This window comes from Tetranychus urticae, chromosome 1 (genome assembly GCF_039701765.1).
Source record: "Tetranychus urticae isolate SD_2017Ah chromosome 1, NJAU_TeUrti_SD_1.0, whole genome shotgun sequence".
NCBI classification, from domain to species: domain Eukaryota; kingdom Metazoa; phylum Arthropoda; class Arachnida; order Trombidiformes; family Tetranychidae; genus Tetranychus; species Tetranychus urticae.
The window spans coordinates 7,442,759-7,458,020 of record NC_142958.1 but is presented as its reverse complement, the minus strand read 5'-3'; the positions used below and the strand labels follow the sequence as shown (position 1 = coordinate 7,458,020).

General features: G+C 33.7%; 1 protein-coding gene across 2 annotated transcripts in view; it reads right to left on the bottom strand.

The window, feature by feature from the left end:
* Positions 1-15,262, bottom strand: part of Myo10A (unconventional myosin 10A) — a 26,413-nt gene extending 11,151 nt beyond the window's left edge. Inside the window, exons 1-16 of one of the 2 annotated variants that reach the window (XM_015934938.3) lie at positions 14,891-15,262; positions 14,626-14,735; positions 14,410-14,484; positions 12,715-14,316; positions 9,295-9,415; positions 8,969-9,229; positions 8,258-8,423; positions 7,585-7,817; positions 7,080-7,315; positions 6,680-6,849; positions 6,260-6,527; positions 3,710-6,122; positions 1,081-2,682; positions 613-986; positions 312-405; positions 10-60 (exon numbers count right to left, since the gene is read on the bottom strand). In XM_015934938.3, coding sequence (XP_015790424.2) covers positions 10-60; positions 312-405; positions 613-986; positions 1,081-2,682; positions 3,710-6,122; positions 6,260-6,527; positions 6,680-6,849; positions 7,080-7,315; positions 7,585-7,817; positions 8,258-8,423; positions 8,969-9,229; positions 9,295-9,415; positions 12,715-14,316; positions 14,410-14,484; positions 14,626-14,735; positions 14,891-15,091 — 7,977 coding nt within the window. In that variant the 5' untranslated portion in view covers positions 15,092-15,262. The remainder of the gene's footprint in view (positions 1-9; positions 61-311; positions 406-612; positions 987-1,080; positions 2,683-3,709; positions 6,123-6,259; positions 6,528-6,679; positions 6,850-7,079; positions 7,316-7,584; positions 7,818-8,257; positions 8,424-8,968; positions 9,230-9,294; positions 9,416-12,714; positions 14,317-14,409; positions 14,485-14,625; positions 14,736-14,890) is intronic. The other variant, XM_025161899.2, reaches the window with a different exon arrangement.

Here is a 15,262-nt window from a genome sequence, read left to right as displayed (position 1 = left end):
AATGATTACCTTGTTGGCTTCATCAGTAAAGGTATCAATCATGGTTTTTATTTGGTTTGCCTGTAAAAAAGTAGTGAAAGAAGAGAGAGAAAGAAAAGTTAGATGATGAAGACAACAGAGAAAAAGTGATGTTTAAAGTAATAATAACACAATATACATGAGATTCAGTTTGAAGTTTGAGCCTTTTTTTTCAAGCTACTTTCTTGGTCGAGCTAACAAGTTGTTCAGCGTCGACGAGCTTAGAGGAGGCGAAAGAAAGAGAAAAAGAAAGATAGAGAGAAAGAGATGAAAGAAAACAAATTTAGACCAACCTTGTGAGTGTAAAGAGTTAACCATCCACCGTTGAGGAGGAGCAATTGAAATGTACTGCTGCCAACAACGTTTGCTTCCGCAATCTCATCGAAACTGAGGTGATGGTGATGATGAAAGAGTAGAGAGAGATTTAAAGAAGGAGGAGGAGAGGGTGTAAAGAGGAGGTAAAAGATAAAAAGGTAACAATTGAGTGACAATTTGGATTTGATTTTTTTTGTCTTGTTGAGGTGGCCGCTTGGCTCATTATTTTCAGTATCATATCATCTTTATTAGTTGTTGTTGTTACTTGGTTACACTTACCTAAGCATATCCAGTATTCGTAAATAATCACAAATAGCATCTCTCTCTCTTTTAATTAACTTGATACCCGAATGAGATACTCCTAACAGTTCAACATCGGGTAAATTGGATCCACCAGAGACGGGAAACAATCGTGTAAAATAGGTTGGCAAGTCTTTGGCAAATTCAATGATGTTCCGTTGAACCGGCAATTTGTGATTAGATGAGTTCATATTGTCTAAATTTATTTTGTAATTTTCCAATTGCATTTGTAACTTTTGTTTATCCTCACGAGTTAATCGTATACAACTTTTGGAATATGCATCTCGAACAATTTGACAAAAGATTAAATGAAGTTTCAATGGGCTATCAATTTTTTCCATTGGTGAGAAAACCTAAGAAAAAAAAGAAAAGAAAATTAGAATCATTCAGAAAAAATAAAGCATCTAAATAAATTTTTGGTTAAATGATTATGACATTGTTATTTACCTCTTTTCTTAGACGCAACTCCCAAGGACCTTTTGAATAAGTTAATGAATAATTATGAGCTGCTGGAGCTAATTTAGTCTTGATTGAGTCAACTGATTTTTGCTCTCGTCGGTTAACTGGTATTGGCACTGGTGTATCAACTGGTTTCAAAAATTCAGAGTTCTCGATAAACTCGAATCTATCTGAAGCTTTGAAATTCATGGCCGGTGGCGGTGGGGGAGGCTGATCTTTTCGTCTCATCATTACTGGTGTACTGGGACCATAATAACTAGATGATGCAGCAACCGATGGTGGTCCTGGAGGTGCACGGAAACCATGACCTGGAGAGTGACGAGGATGTATAACTGAGTGATCATTGTCAACTAAACCATTGGACATGTTGAGAGCTTCACTGAGTTCTAGGTTGGAAGAGGGTGGAGGTGGTGGTGGAACAGACATTCGTTTAATTGGTCGAGTAACATCAGCTCTGGAATTGGATTTAGTATGGCTTACAGAGCTTATTACACTGTCTTCATATTGAATGCTGCTTCGAGATGACATTTGATCGATAAAAGTTCCTCCCATTGAGGTTGACAAATGATCACCGTCACATTCAGCAGCCACCGTTGATGTCAAGGTTCCACCTCGATTGTGTGGGCCTAGCTCATCACGACGTTCCCTTGACTCACGAGATCCACTGCGTCGAGCAGCAGAAAATCTTTCCTTGAATTTGGATAGGTTTTCACCAGAATCACCTCGATCAAGTCGTCCATGAGAATGAGAATGAGTTAGATGAGGGTGATGATTAGATGAATTATTACCACTACTAGAGACTACTTTGGTAATCAATTGGGATGATGAATTTGAACTTGATCCAATGGGTTTATCATTTGATTTAGATCGAGATAATTGGCTTTTTGTATCACTAAGAATTAACATTGATCCCATTAATTGTTTTTCCAGTAAATTTTTCCTATGCTCAGACAGCTTTTTAACTCCTCCACTTAAACCATCACCAACACCACCACCACGAATATCCTCCATGGATCGAGCAAGTTTTTCCCGTCCACCATCCTTCTTTGAACGAACAGTTTGATCAATTGTTAACTGTTCCAATTTAGCCTTCATCTCTGAGCTTATCCTCAACTTTCCAATTGATCCTTTACTTGTTCCCTTTGAACCGTCAATTATCAAACCATTGACATCAGTTTTCGAGGCTTTATCACTTTTCTTATAACGCTTTTGTCCTCCTTTCGGTGACCCAGGACCCGGTCCAGATGCTACATTCATAGCATTAGTATTAAGCGGTACGATTACTTCTTGTTCAATAATCATTGAGCATTCTTCATTTTTATCACAGTCACTTGTTTCCTTGTGTTTTTCTTGCTGCTTTTTTAATTTAAATTCAAAAAAACTTGCTGCTCCTTCGGTAACACCATTATCTCGAGGAGGAGGCCAACGCCATTTACCAATGCGAACAGTTTTGGCTCTTCCATACACGTTGGTAAAACTGGGTGACAATGGTGGTGGTGGCGGTGGCGGCGGTGGAGGTGGCGGTGGTATACCAGTTCCAGATATATAATGTGATGCAGGTAATGGCGATTGTTTAACTGGCGAAACACCCTGTGAAAAACACATTGAAAGAAGCAAGGATTTAAAAACGAGAAAAATAACGAGTTTTTAACACAACCATTTTGATAAATGAAATATCAAGAAAAAGCAACCAAGACAAACTTGATTGTACTGCTGATTACATTGTTGAATTCAAGATGATTTTTTAATATAAATTAAATCTGTAAGATATTTTACTATCATTTTAACACCAATCAAAACGTGTAAACGAGAAATAGATTGATAACTGATTAAAAAGAAACTGATTACGCCAAAAATGCTAAAAAATACAGTACTGGTTAATGTTGGGAAAATAATGGGTAAGCTTGATCAAGTATAAAAGTTACAAGATGACCTTTATTTTTCTCGATAACCAGACCAGACAGAGGGGTAATGAGTGGAGGGTTGATAAGGTGGGAAATGTCGAGAGTGAGAATAAGGAAAGACAGAAAATGGAAAAGGTAAAAGTAAAAGTCATGGTAAGGAGAGCACAAAGTTATGGATAAGAGGGAAAATCATGGTTAAGCATAGTAATCAATGTTGCTCTTTTAACCGAATGGGCGAGGAGTGACCATAAATTTGGAGCTACGCAAATTAAACTTTACACTAGCATGCAAAAATATGAGTAGGTTGTTTAATCAACTATCAACACGGGTAAATTGTTGGTCTTTTCAAGTGAAAACTTTTTCTTTTAAAATGGTTAAGTCAGTGGGTCTTGTTGGTGGGAGAGAGACTTGAGTCAATTGTGAATTTGCAAAAGAAACATGAAACAGCAAGAAATTAAAAGCGACTTAGATTACAGTTGTTCAAATTGATCATCAAATTGTCTCAAAATTACTTTTCTTTTGCTCAAATTTTAATTTTGATAATGTTACCAATTCACTTAAATTAGCTTTCAACTTGAAACTTAATGAGTAGCTATTAAAAATTATAACTAGTTTAACTTGTAGTGATTGAGTTTTGTTTTGAGTAAGTTTTAAAATGTTGACCAAACTTGAATTTCTTGATGATAATTTAACAATTTAACTCTTGTATTTACCTGTCCATTTGTTTCTTGGCCATCATTACGTGGATCAGCTATTCTATTTGAATTTACCAATTCATTTGATGATAATGGACTGGAAGTTGATAGTAAAGAAGCTGGATCAAGTGAACTATCTGCAGTCTGTAATAGATTGTATGATGAGGGTTGAAGTATTGGTGATAATGGTTTACTTGAATTGCTTGGTGAATTGGTTCCAACAGATGAGTTAAGTAGTTGTTGAAGAGCTTGATTTTGTTGTAGTAGCTGTTGTTGAATTTGAAGATTTTGTTGTACAGCTGAAGCAAGGAAAGCTCGTTGAATCATTTGTTGATGAACTAATTGTTGTTGAATTATTTGAGATGTATCAACCATTGGAACTGTCATACCAGCAATATTGGTAAAAGGCATATTAGTGTTAATAGTTGGCGGACCTTGATTGGTAGCTCTCAACGCAGCTCCAGGACTGAATGAGGAGAAGCCAGATGAGAATGATGTTGATCCAACATCTTGACCATTATTGGTTCCAAAGCTAATTGTTGTTTCCATGTTTGGCTCATTCATGCCACCTCCTTTAATAGTAACTACGAGATCTTCAGCATTTGATAAACTTTCCAAATCATCAGATAAACCAACAATTTCCAATGGTAATTGTTGATTACCATCAAAAAGACTACCTTGGCCCTCAACTGGAAGTGAGATGAAATCAAATGGATGATGAGTGTAAGTGTATGAATCACAAATTGATGAGACAACTTCTGAGGATTGATCAGGATCATAGTTTTCAGAGAAAGAAGGTTCAATTGTATTGTTTGAGGTACCAAAAGTAACCGTTGAACAGGGTTCGACAATGGCAACAATTTCTTCCTCCTTTTCTGGTACAGTTTTAGATTCACTTTGATATCCTCCACCTTTGAGTGAATCAGCAAGATGTTTGGCATCTGAAAGATTGGCAAGGTCACTAATATCGATGTCAAGATCTTGAAGTCCACAATCAATTTCAGATGGAACCAAAGTATAAGTTCCATCATGATCTGAATCATCGTCATGTTCATTATGCACAATATCAACTGATTGGCTAAAGCTATCGCTGAAGATTGAGTCGGCATAGCTTTCTGCCAATTCACAGGTTAAATTATTTTCAGTGAAAAAATCACTTGGAGCATTTGATGAGTACTCTGAGCCTCCTTTGATGGAGGCTGCCAATGAGCGAGCATCACTTAAATCATCTAGATTTGCGTCTAAAACAGGATTAAACAAATCATCCAAGTATTGATCTAAATCACTTGTATGAGATGGTATTTTAATATTTTTAACGTGTGAAGCTAAAGATGGAGCTTCTGAAGTGTCAGACATAGCGGAACTACGAACACCAGTGAATCCATATTCACCTTCACGAGTAGTTGATCGATCAATATAAGCTTTAGTTGACTGACCATAAGGTAAATATCGAGACGAAGAACCAGTCGATTTGTTTCCAGAATATTTAACATATCGAGAATCAGAAGCTCGCCTGCGTATTTCAGCATCTATTGCACTATCACCTAAGCCATGGTGAGAACCTGTATAATCAGCTGAAGAAATGGATGATGCTGATGAATGACTGCTTGATTGGTGAATTCCTTGTTTGGTTCCTTTAATAATTTCAACTGGCTCCTTGGAGTTGCGTCCATAAACGCCACTATTAATGGCACCAATATCTTCAGGATTCATTTCGATTAAACTTGTCTGACTGGAAGTTTTTGTTGGATCACCGGGAGTTTCAAGTTGCTCTGAACCACCGTTTAATGATGAAGTTTTCTGAAGAACATCTCTATTCTGAGCAAAATAGCGATCATTCAAGGCTGATGTAGCCAAACCTAATTCTTGTAGTGACATGCTACGTTTACTTAATGATGGTCTAGAAGCAAAAGTATCAGAAGGACTGGAATCTTTAATTCCTCGTAAATCTTTCTTATAACCACTAGATTCACCACTAGCTAATCCATAGCGTTTATTGAGTTTACTTGTTTCAGATAATTTCAAATTGCTAATGGTTTCCTCTTTACCACTTTTGTGTAGGTAACGACGATTAAGTTTACTGTTTTTGGAAAGACTTAAGTTGACTTGATCTAATGACATTAATGAACAGCTATTCCTAGCAGTTCCAACATATCTCAATTCAGGACCTCTCAAGGCATCCTCAACATCTTCATATTTATCACCATCATCTGTATTATGAACCAAATGTTCCCGTGAAACTGAACGAGCTCTCATATGACGGTTACTTGAAGATGCTCGGTCATGATATTTGTGTTCAAGGCCACTACTTCTTCGTCTATCAGCTGATTCTTTCATGTGTTTCTCTCGTTCTTGGTGGGATGATAAATGTAATGTCTCATCAAAATCAGCATCATATTCGTATTTGTTGATTCTTTCAGGATTGTGTGGGCTGAACAAAAAAAAACAAAATAAGGACAAGAATGAATGAAAACCGAGAATTAGGAATATGAGTCAACAAGACAAGGACAGTTGTGGTGTTTTATGTAACTGATTGACTGATTGGTGATAATGGTGAAAAGATGTTACCTGTTAACTAGATTAGCTTTCCTGTTTTTATTGTTACGATCAGGAGAGACTAAGAAGAAACTTTTACAAACAGGGAATGAAGGCATCACTTCCATTTCCGAAATTAAGTCAAGAACAAAATCTTTTCCATTCAATTCATAGATATCTCCTTCGTCATCTAATTCAACTGTCCATCCAGAAGTGTCATCGATACCTTTGGCACGCAACAAATCAGCAGCAAAAGTTTCACCATTTGTCCATGAAGTGATTGGAGCAACTTTAATATCTCCTTTATGGCACAATCAAAGAAATAAAATGAGAAAAAAGATGAATATCAAAAACACAGTTAAAAGTAAAGTTGAGTTTTCATTGAAGAAACACGAAAAAATCCGAAGTTTCAGGAACTATGAAAATTTTCTTTCAAAATAAAATTCAACAAACCATCGGGAAGTTTTCCTTCTAAACACATGTTAGCCTTTTTAACCATTGACTTCCATTCCAACTGACATGGTGGGTAAGTGCGAACATTTTGTGGCTCAATTCGTTCACTTTGAAGTAACTTTGTTTGACAAATATGCTTATATCCATTATACGCATAATCAGAAGCATACCTACAAGAAATAAATAAATGATGAAAATGAGATGATGAAGATATGAAGATAAGAAGATGAAAAATGAAGAATCACAAATACGACAATCAAAACTCAATGGACGTTCAACTGTAACTATACACAATAAATCCAATGGGTCACAAAAAGTTGCACAAGATTAACAATAACTGATAATCCATTTGATTGTGATTTGTGTTGATCATTTTTTTTTCTGGTGATTGACCACTCACTTTAAAAGATATTTATACAATAATGAACTTGGATTGAAACAGCTTAAACAGTTGGCCATAAGAAGCCAGCCTCTTTCAAAGTTGGCTTCATTATCATTTTTCCAGGTTTGATTACATAATTGGCACAAAATTTCATCTCTCATGTTTACATTGCTTAAACCTTTTTGAATAATGTAATCAGCTAACAGCTTCTCCTTATGACCATTCAAGTTGTTATCATTCATGAAACGAAGTATCTGAAAATGAAACAAGAACAAATAATTGATTAGTTCAATTGGTTGAAGATTCAAAATAAAAAAAACACGAAAATTTTAAAAATAATCAGGTAACGGTTGTCTGGTTAGTTTGTTACGCTCGAATATTATATGTGTATAAAATGGTAAAACTAAGATAAATCTTGTTAAATGAGTAGGTAGAGTTGTTATTGAGTTTGTGTTGTAAGTTTGCTCAATTATTGATGATTGCTACTGTTGTTGGATTAATACAGGAGTAAATGTCTTTATACCAATTTGAAAATGGACAATGAATCCTGGAATTCCGTTTCATTTGTCTTAGATAGAAATGGTGTTCTAATTGGTTCACGCTTCATTCCCCAGACATGAGCTCTGAAATAGATATTGGTAAATCTGGTAAAAGCATGTTGATCAATGTCCAATGGAAGTGAATAACGGATTGTTCCGGAATCAAATTGCTCCACTGATTTAACAACTTTTTTATCCGATTGTTGACATTTCCAATCTGAAAATAGTAAATTAATAACAAGAGTAAACAATGAAATAATAGACCAAAAAAGTACTTCTTAAGATTAGTTAATTTTGCCAATAAACTAAAAGTCAAACAAATCAAACAAGAAAAAAGATTTAAAACTGAAAAAAAAATAATAGTAAGGATGAAAGAGCAAGTAACTTTGTCAATTGACCCAGCTGAAGGCTTACAAGTTCAAGAATAAAAGATGTCAAGAAAAACAATGAATAGGAAGGATTAATTATATTTGAATTAATATGATTGAAATATAATCATTGGTGGTTACGCTGAATTGAACATTTTTCAAGTTGAAAATGTATTCCTAATCGCTAATAGATGTAAATTGTAAATGTGAGCAATGGTGTTAATGATGAGTTTGACTAATAGTTGATTGACCATTAAATGCGAGTATTGAGATATATTAGATATAATACCATCTAATTTTGAAATTAGGAAAGCTAATTCAGCAGGTATTTCCAAATGATTAACTCCAGCAACTGCTCGAGAGATTCTTTCGTGTTCCTCTTTAACATATTTTTCCTTGGCTTTTTCACTGGCAATTCTGTCAGCTTCCTTCTTCTTTTCCATGATAAATTTTAACTGTAAGAGAAAGAAAATAAAATTGAGAAAATAAATAGAAATGTTTTAACACTTAAATCTTTTATCATCATTATTATTAGCATCATTATTATGTTTGATAACTACTATCAAGCATCTAAGGATTCACAGGATTATTGTGATGAAAGGAAAGGAGGAAAGTTCAGATTAAATATAAATATAAAGAGTAAATCGTAAGAAAACGTTGCTAACAAGTAAAAATACATGAAAAAACAAAACTAAGAAGTAGGGTAAGATAAATATGATTGTAAGGTCATCATCCGATCATCCCCAAGAATTGAAAGAGAGAGAGATGATGGTGAAGGATGATGCATATGAAAATGATTACAGATTGACAGATATTAACCACATGAATGTATATATTTGTGTATATATAATACATTGGGTTGAAAAATAATAATGGATGTGATAATAATAATGATGTGAGATTTGACCGGAATAGGTTGAAATGAAATGAATTTGTTAAGTTGGCCTTTTTGCTGTTTTTCGCTGACCATTAAGGTATGATTGATTGATTGATGACATACCTTGGCGTATTCACGTTTTTGACATTTCATTCGCCAATTAGCTTGAGCACGAACAACTCCTCTCCTGATCGTATTGTAACGATGTTTACATTTATATCCTCTGTAAGTTGATTGAATCTTAATGGCACTTGATCTAGCTTTACGGTATCTTTTACGAGCAATGTAAGCTCGAATGTAACGTTGAATGGTAATAACAGATGATCGTAATAAGTTGATTCGCTCCTTTTCCAAGTTTACTTCAAGGCTTTCTTTCATGAATACCTGGAGAAAATAAAACAAGAGTTTTATTAGACATCAATAGACATTAGTAACATTATCAACATTACCTTAGTTGAAGCAAGAACATATTGATCTTTACTGAATGGAAGGTTATCCAAAATGATTTTACATATTTCTTTGGTTGAGTGATTTGTTGGAAGATTGTATTTGGTGATTAAACATCGATACCTGGATGAGGATTAAAAGGTGCAAAAAGGTTAGACCAATGGGTTACAAGTGATGATAATAAAGGGAATTAAAAACGTGGGAACAATTAATGGCTAATAGTGTATCAAAAATGTACATAACGTTTGCGAAAAAAAGGGAAAATCTGATTTTGTTTATGTTTGGTATCAATTAACGCGGTGAAATTGAGAGATGACGAGAGAGCGAAAGAGAAGAGTGTGAGAGACAGAGAAATAGAAAGATAAAGAAGATGAGAAGGAGAAAGAGAGAGAGATGATAAGATTGTTAACAGGCTTAAGAAATTAAATGAGTGAAGAAAAAAGGAGAACGTTCATTAGCTAATGGCAATGATTGATAGAAACAGAAAATCAGAAATTATTATTAACAGCATCGCTATCATCATCATCATTTTTAATCAACAAGCAGAGCAATAGTTTGAGAGCAATATAAATGACCTACGGCTATGAATGACCGTTTCATGAATTTTATCTTCTTCTTCTTCTTCATCGTCTTAAATGATGATTTTGTATTTTATCGCCTTTAACTAAATACAGTCTTTTAAACTTTACAACTTCAATTTAACCTCAACGAGACATCTTGTGATGCTGAAAAGATGCCTTCAATTCACTTTTCAGTTTACCTTTCTCTCTGAATAGACAACATGATATATCAGCTTATATCATGTAATCATTTTAATAATGTTAATAACAATAAAAAGTATAACAATCACTATGTAACTCAAAAATAATGTTATTTTTTCAGCTTTTATTTTCCTAGATAATATTGTTGACTATCAATTGCCCTTTTAGTTTGTTTAAGAATAATTTACCTTCATCATTTTAACATTTTATACCAGAATTAATTGTGTAATTATGATACTTTGGTTTTATCAAATGATAACAAATGAAATAATAAAAGGTTGATCAATAAGTTGATTGTGAGCATTCAATTTAAGAAAGGCCGGTTATCTGGTCTAACGGGTTTTGGGTTAACTTGCAATTGATAAAAATGTTTAGCTGCTATTTTGGGTTTTTTAACCAGATTGGGTTGATTGGATTAAACAGTAAAGACATAAACATTGATTAGTTATGATCAAATTGTAATTAGACAGTTAACTCAATCAATACTTGATTTCATATTCACTTGTTTGCTATTTAAATAATTCTTGTTTATAATGATTGACACTTGTAAACAGTGTTAAGGTTAAATGTTTTGTTATTAGGTTTGTTGAGATCAATTGTAATGGTTAATCAAGTCGAATACAATTGAATTGTTTCTAATAGTGATGTTATTTGTTGTTGAGTTTTTTTACTCAACTCAAAATATTGACCAAATCAACTAACCAGAACCAAATATTATATTTTAAAGTTAACCTTTCATTGTTTGCACAATCAAGACTTAAATATTATTAGATGGTTAAGGTTGTAATTTAGCTGATTGTTACTATTAAATAAATATTTTACCATCATAATGGCCGTAATATTGACTTTTGACTCAACAATTAAGCCTTCAGCAATGAAAATGAAAGAGAAAGAAATAAAATAATCAACAAAATGGCGTTGATAATGTTACCATTAACCTTACTTGGAGTTAATAGTTGATGACATTAAAATTGAAAGCATAATTGTCAATACTGTAAAAAAAGGGGAAAAAGGTAACTGAATCAACAACCTTTAATCAACCTGGACATGATTTCCTTCCCAATAGATACGAGATTAACAAATGATCAAATGGTTAATCTTTTTAGCTGTAAATTTCAAGTTGGGATGGGAAACGAATGCAAATCAAGAGAATCAACAAGAAAAAAAAGGATTAACCTGAAAACATGAATAAAGTATGAACATTGAAATGACAAAGCAAAGGTAAGAAAAAAACAAATAACTTGAAAGACTCAATTTAAATAATATAAATAATGGATTATTCAGGAATTAGGTTTGAATGGACTGAATGCAATTGATTGTTAATTGGATGTAATAATATGAAACATGTAATTGTAAATTTTGACAAAAAAATATCAATTTATATTTAGTCGTTATCAAGAAGGTCGGCAAAAAATATCTTGATGCAAAAATGATGAGAATGATGATGAAGAGGGAGAGTGATATTTGTTATTTTTTCATCATTATACCGGTTTTTCAGTTTACTCTGAACTCAGGAATTTTGCTGACTCGATGAGGTGAGAATTCCGGTTCTTCTTAATACAGACCCTAAACTCAAACGGAAGATCAGGTAAGAGTTAGTTCCTGGTGGTTCTCGGTTCCTGTTTCATACACTTATACGTAGATGAAAATAAAGAGATGATAGCTATTTAACTCCATAATCATCAACAATAATTGAATTAAATCAGAAGAAAGCAATCCTTTGACTAACATGGTCAGCTGTTAATTGAAATTTAATTTCAAAGTTAATATCAAAATAAAATTTCACTTTGTGGGAAAAGACTGTTTTTTTGTGTTTGCTTTGAATACTACCAACAATAAATATTACAAATAGAGACAATATTAATCTTGTCAGTATGAGACTATCATGAACTGAATTAGGTTTATACGAGTGTGAATATGTGTAATGTCATTTAAGGTAATTACTCTGAAAAAAAGTAGATGTTGACATTATTCTCAGGAATAAGCTCATTGATAATGATAATAATAGGATGCATTTAGCAAGTCAACACACTGTCAGGGAATCAGCTTGAAAGGTTTAAATATACTTGAATATTTGTCCCTTTCAAATTGACCACTCAAAGTTGGTATTGTAATGGACAAGTGATGAGAATGACAAGAGATGATGATAATGAAAGACAAGAAATTGATGACGATGGTGAAAGATGAGAAACATCCTTTTTTTGTGTATTACTTACAGGGCAACAAGATTTGTGAGATAAAGGTAAATGTTAAGAATTCAAGACTTGTACAGTATTTAGAGGTTTCATTGAGGTGAGACAATATTTGTGAACGCAAGAAATGCTCATCTTTGCAATACTATTTTTTTTTGTTCTCATTCTGAAGAAAATTTTTCTATTTTCTCTTTTATTTTTTTCTCTTTTTTTCTCTTTCATCATCGTCATTTCACGCCTTACTAAACGCTGTCTTGATCATAAGCATATATTGATTGTTAAATCAGTGAGGTGTGCGAAAGAAAGGGTGAAAGTGAAAGAATGAGGAAATGAATACGAGTTACTATGGACAGGTAGACAAAGAAATTAAATCAAGAGGAACATGAAGAAAGAAAGGGAAAGGTTATGGAGGAGAGAGGTCAAAGGGCTTTGGATTTATTTGGAGTCGATGATTGGATTTAAATTTTACCTGGAAACAAAGTTGGCAAATTTGATTCGAACAGGGAAACCCAATTTACGTATTTTAATTGTTACCAACATTCCCGAGTAACGAAGTTGCTCCAAGACAACTGGAATGTCAAACTTCATGGTGGCCTTTTCATTGTTTGGTTTAATGCACCGAACAAACCATGGATTACATTTGGACATTGAATCAACCAGTGAGTTGAGGGAATCTTGGAATCGAGCTGACACTGTTGGTGCTCTTGGTTTCATTGTAACAAACCTTCCGTCTGAGCGATTGTAGGTTTTAACAGATTCATTGGAGTTGCGAAGCTCTTGGAACATCTTGGAAATCATTGACATCTTGCTGTTGATCATTAGTTCAATAACATCATGTCTCAATGTGTCTCGATTTTTATCTAGGAAACCTTCCACATTGTACCAAACCTGATCGGCAAAATGTTTAATTCCAAATTCCATTGAGGATAATCTGGGTCGACTGTACAAATCATTGAGAGCATGATTGTAATGGCATTTTTCAAGGAACGAGTTGTCGGATGCTTTAGGAAAATTGGATTCATCATCCAGTAGAGGAAGGATTCCGATTGGTTTTTTTGAAATCAAATTGATGACGGATTGATTGTCAGGATAACTTAATGGAATCCAATCGATCTTTTCTTTCGCATACTCTTGTTGTTCCAATTTGAAGACATATTTGGTGAAATATGATTGTAACGTTTCATTAGCATAGTTGATGCAAAGTTGTTCAAAAGAGTTTTCTTTGAAATTTTCAAACCCAAAGATGTCAAGTAAGGCTAGGGTTCGTCTTTTGTATCCCTTGTAAACCATTGAATTAATCCGTTGAACTAACCATGAAAATAAACAAGAGTAGAGTGCTTTAGCCATGGCATCACGAGCATCCAAGGCTTGGTCAATATTGAGTGGAGTCATCATTCGCTCATTTCGTGCTTCAGTTGTTCGAACGGTAAGAGCTCGTAAAATACCTTCCATGGGTAGTTGAAGAAGATGAGATGTCCAACGAACTTCTGAATCACTTCCAATTTCAACACCCTCTTGACCATGTTTAAGTTGTTTTCGGTGGAAATAAATGTTACCCAAGTGTAAAACAGAGGCCAAAATACGAAATATTGTATCTTGCTCTTCGTTTGTGAATCCAAGGACTTGCATAGCAGCTAAAAGGAAACGAAAGTCTTGTCCATCATTTTTACCTTCTATCTCAGAGGAAGACCCTTGGTTAAGGTAAAAGTATTTGTCACTTGTTTGTAGACCATATTTTTCCTTTTCTTGGTCAGTTAATCCAGACAAAAGTTCATAGAAAACATGATAATTTCGTTCATCTGAAGCTTGTGTAACAATTCGTGATTTTTCAAGCAAATATTCAGTTGATTTGGCTCCAGTGATGAGACCATCTTTAAAGTATATTTCGGAGTATTTGCCAAAACGACTTGAATTGTTGTTTTTGACAGTTTTAGCATTACCAAATGATTCGAGTAATGGATTGGCTTCAAGAATTTGTTCAGTCACAATATTACTTGCTGATTTATTGACAGCGGCTAAATATTGCATGATTAATTTTGAGGTTTCTGTTTTACCTGCTCCACTTTCACCACTGAAATATCAATTAAATATGAACAAGAGATTAATTTTTACTGAAAGGGTCAATGTATAGGGACATGAAATTTGGAAATGCAATAATACTTACCAAATAACGATGACTTGATCCTCTTTATCTTTAATCATTTTGGAATAAGCTGAACCAGCAATTGCAAATAAATGTCTAGTAATAGGTAAAGAAGAAAAAGTAAAACAAATATTTTACCAGATTAATCGAGTTTAAAAGTTGATTTAGTTCTAATTATCTAGTTATATGATTAAAATCAATAAAGAGAAAAAATGTTATTCAATAATCAATACATACGGTGGAAGGGTTCCAAGTATTTTTCCTTCATACTTTTTAACCAAATCAAGTCCATAAATATCAAACATTTTATAAGGATTAACAGCAATTAAAATACTACCAACATAGGTCTATCGTTCCATGTTTATATGCACAATATCAAAATTTGACAATAGCGACATGTTAAAGAAGAAAACAATAGAAAATTGTTTAGTTGACCAATAGGAATCAATGACCGTCATAACGTCAAGTCGGCAAAGAAATTTTTGAAATAAATTAAACTTACATAAATCAATTGTTTTTGATACCTAATTTTGAGATTCCATAGTAATGCTGATTCGTTCAGATCTACTAGATCAACCATATCTTCAACCCCATTTTCACCTAGGTTATGATTTCGTTGAATTTCCTCAAGATTATCATCATCAACAGTGTAAACTTGGGGTTCCCCCAACAGAGTGGAGATGTCAAAAGGTATGGTTTCCATTGTTGTGAAAAGATGCACAAACACAGGTTCTGATCACCAAAAAAGGGATCAGAATAAATCACAGATCCAGCAATAAGAGTTAAAAGCACAGTATAACCAGCCGAAAGTGAGGTAACAATTATTGACAAATTAGAGGACACACATATTTAGTTAGACTGAGATGATATCAAT